This window comes from Oryx dammah, unplaced genomic scaffold (genome assembly GCF_014754425.2).
Source record: "Oryx dammah isolate SB20612 unplaced genomic scaffold, SCBI_Odam_1.1 HiC_scaffold_5, whole genome shotgun sequence".
Classification (NCBI taxonomy): domain Eukaryota; kingdom Metazoa; phylum Chordata; class Mammalia; order Artiodactyla; family Bovidae; genus Oryx; species Oryx dammah.
Window position 1 is genome coordinate 68,368,907 of NW_024070189.1, and position 4,136 is coordinate 68,373,042.

At 41.0% G+C, this 4,136-nt stretch overlaps 1 protein-coding gene across 1 annotated transcript; it reads left to right on the forward strand.

Moving 5' to 3' along the window:
- Positions 1–1,608: 1,608 nt before the first annotated feature.
- Positions 1,609–2,580, forward strand: LOC120863782 (olfactory receptor 11L1-like). Its single transcript, XM_040240348.1, has one exon. The coding sequence runs from the start codon at positions 1,609–1,611 to the stop codon at positions 2,578–2,580; it is 972 nt and encodes a 323-aa protein (XP_040096282.1).
- Positions 2,581–4,136: the final 1,556 nt, after the last annotated feature.

The window sequence follows — 4,136 nt, forward strand, 5'->3', positions numbered from 1 at the left end:
TTGCTCTGGTTGCCTTTATAAAAGAGAGAGAAAGCCAGCATGCTGACAAAATGAAGAAATGATCCAGCTGAGAGGGGGCCGCTGTTTATTAAGGGGACTAAAGGGGAGTAATACTAGCAATACCTTCAACTATGTGGGAGGATGCAACACCTGAAGCGCCTGTAGAGGGATTTGCCTTAACCTGGGCTTACGCTATTTATTCAGAGGAAGAAATAAGGAGCAGATGCACAGGAACTCAGGTAGGTAGTCAGGGAATTTAGTGGCCTGAGAGTTTGGATGTTCCCTTTGGAGGATTTCAGTTTTGTTTTTCTGGTTATCTTGTTGTTGTTGCTGCTGTTTAATAGTACAGTAGGTATTAATATTTTGCTGAGGGTAAGAATACACAAGAAAGTGTTGGGAGTTTGGAAAGAGAAGAACATTATGATATAATCACTAAGGAAAATGGAAAATGAATAGATAAAGGAAATGTAGAATGAATGCTCCAAGCAATAAGGATGCATTGGAATGTATTGGTTGTAAATTTTAAAATGGCTACATTGTTGTCTCTCACCTCCTTTACAGAAAGAAAACTCATGTATGGCAGGTGAATGTTGACTAACAAAAACTGGTTATGACAATGAATTGAATGAAAGCAAAAGAAAAATTTGGGCTTCCCTTGTGGTTTAGCTGGTAAAGAATCTGCCCGCGATGCGAGAGACCTGGATTCGAACCCTGGGTTGGGAAGATCCCCTGGAGAAGGGAAAGGCTACCCACTCCAGTATTCTGGCCTGGAGAATTCCATGGACTGTATAGTCCATGAGGTCGTAAAGAGTTGGACACAACTGAGTGAATTTCACTTTCACTTCACTTTCAAAGGAAAAAATTTACTGTTGAATATATACACCAATACAATGGACATGAGTTTAAGTAGGCTCCAGGAGTTGGTAATGGACAGGGAAGACTGGCATGCTGCAGTCTATGGGGTCACAAAGAGTTGGACATGACTGAGTGACTGAACTGAAGTGTATACAGAAAGGAGTGATTACAGTGGCTGAGCATGGTATCCAACTGGACAAGGACAGCAATGAAGGTACAAGTTAGCTCAGCACAAGGCTTCACAAAACGTACACACACACATGCACATGGAGAGCAGGTTATCCTTAAATACTGTTTGAAAGGAGAAACTTTCCCAAGGTATCTTAGGAGTTATGCTGTGTCTAACTTCTTTTTCAGACAAAGCCCACATATGAGAAAGGAAGTTATTTGCTTCCTTATGTGATTGACTTTTTTTAACTTTGCTATTATTGTTAGTTTCGAAGTTTGATTTCAGTCAGAGTCCTTTTTGGCCTATGTCTTTGAACCTGAGACCACTTGTAGAATTCAGAGAATCCAACAAATGAAGTTTTCTGAAGTTCTTTCCAAGACTTCATATCCACATTCAGCTTCTGATCTCAAAATGTATTCTTTAAAAGCAAGATGAAATTATGCCTTTGCTCTTCTAAAATGCAATATCTAAAGATCTGAACTAATTTAAAAATTAGTCTCTGAAGTTCCAGATGTCAGTATTTATAAATATTTTTATGCCTTGCAAACAATGCTTTTCCAAAATGTTTTCCTCTTCTACAGGCAATGAAGTCCCAAAATTTGTCCACTGTTACTGAGTTTCAGCTGCTGGGATTCCAGAACCTTCTTGAGTGGCAGACCTTACTTTTTATCATTTTCTTGTTCATCTATTTCCTCACAGTGACAGGGAATATTGTCATTATTGTAGTGGTGAGCCAGAACCAGCAGTTGCACTCACCTATGTACACATTCCTCAAGCATCTCTCCTTTTTGGAGATCTGGTATACATCCACCATTGTGCCCCTTCTCCTAGCCACTCTGGTCTCCCAGGGCCAAGCCATCTCCTTCCATGCCTGTATAGCACAGCTCTACTTCTTTGTGTTCTTCGGGGCTACTGAGTGCTTTCTTCTGGCTGTGATGGCCTATGACCGATATCTGGCAATCTGTAGTCCACTGCACTACTCTTTCCTGATGAGTCCTGAGATCTGCACCAAGTTGGTGGCTATCTCCTGGTTGACAGGAGTTGGCACAGGATTTCTGCCCTCTCTAATGATTTCTAAGTTGGACTTTTGTGGGCCCAACCAGATCAATCATTTTTTCTGTGACCTCCCTCCCCTCATGCAGCTGTCGTGTTCCAGTGTTTATGTCACTGAGATGGTCATCTTTATCCTGTCAATTGCTGTGCTGTGCATTTGTTTTATTCTTACACTGGTGTCCTATGTTTTTATTGTGTCATCAATACTGAGAATTCCTTCAGCCTCTGGCCGAATGAAAACCTTTTCCACATGTGGCTCCCATTTAGCTGTTGTGACTATCTACTATGGAACCATGATCTCCATGTATGTTCGCCCCAGTGCCCACCCGTCACCAGATATCAACAAGATTATGTCTGTCTTCTATACTGTGGTCACCCCACTGTTGAACCCTGTCATCTACAGCTTGAGGAACAAAGACTTCAAAGATGCTCTTAGAAAAGTCATGAGAAGAAATTGTGGCGTCTATGAGGTAAGAATGAAGGAAAATCTCTTTATCAGATAAAGAAAATCAACATAGAATACACAGTGAAGGAAAGCTCAAGAAAAGTGAGCGGTGGGTTCAGAGCCTTGAAACATGAATGCCATCATTTTCATTACATTAAATTCCACAAGTTAATTGGAGGGCATCACCAACTCGATCGACATGAGTTTGAGCAGGCTCCAGGAGTTGGTGATGGACAGGGAAGCCTGGTGTGCTGCAGTCCATGGGGTCACAAAGCGTCAGACATGACTGAGTGACTGAACTGAACTGAAATTCCACAAGTCATAATAAAAAAGTGTCTGCATGACCCTTCGCCAACAACTGCTCAGAAGATAAATTGCCTCTTTCAAACTAATTGGGGTACAATTTTGTCTTGGACATGTTCTTTCATTTTTGATGGGAATCTGTGTAATTCCAATGAATGAAGATTACATATATAATATTTTCAGATTCTACAAAAGGGTTACTCTTAGTTTCATAACCCTGTGTACAGAAAATTAGGCATCTTTTAAATACTATTAGGAAATTGGTTATGTAGACTCAGCTTCTGATGTTATTGGTCCTTGTTAAATATCTTTGAAATGAAAGAACAAAAAAAGAAAAGATAAATGAAATATGTGTTGACCTGAATTATCTTCTAGTGACAGGAAAAAGCAAAAGAGGATGTTTGGAGTGCCAAAGATTAAGTATAGTGATTTAGAGTTTTTCTGTTGTTTAATGAAATTATATGAAAGAAAAGAAGGAAGGGAGGGAGAGGAGATAGAAGAGGAATAACTGGCAGGAGGAAAGTTCTGTTCAGTTCAGTTCAGTCACTCAGTCATGTTCAACTCTGCAACCCCAAGGACTGCAGCACATCAGGCCTCCCTGTCCATCACCAGCTCCTGGAGACTACTCAAACTCATGTCCACTGAGTGGGTGATGCCATCCAATCACCTGATCCTCTGTCGACCCCTTCTCCCACCTTTCTTCTTTCCCAGCATCAGGGTCTTTTCCAATGCCTCAGTTCTTCACATCAGGTGACCAGAGTATTGGAGTTTCAGCTTCAGCTCAGTCCTTCCAATGAGTATTCAAGACTGATTTCCTTTAGGATGGACTGGTTGGATCTCCTTGCAGTCTAAGGGACTCTCAAGATGTCTTCTCCAACACCACAGTTCAAAAGCATCAAGTCTTCGGCTCTCAGCTTTCTATATAGTCCAACTCTCACATCCATACATGACTACTGGAAAAACCATAGCCTTGACTATGTGGACCTTTGTTGGCAAAGTAATGTCTCTGTTTTTTAATATGCTGTCTAGGTTGGTCATAGTTTTTCTTCCAAGGAGCAAGCATCTTTTAATTTCATGCCTGCAGTCACCATCTGCAGTGATTTTGAAGCCCCTCAAAATAAAGCTTGTCACTATTTCCATTGTTTCCCCATCTATTTGCCATGAAGTGATGAGAGCGGAGGCAATGATCTTAGTTTTCTGAGTGTTGAGCTTTAAGCCAACTTTTTCACTCTCCTCTTTCACTTTCATCAAGAGCCTCTTTAGTTCTTCTTCACTTTCTGCCATAAGGGTGGTGTCATCTGCATATCTGAG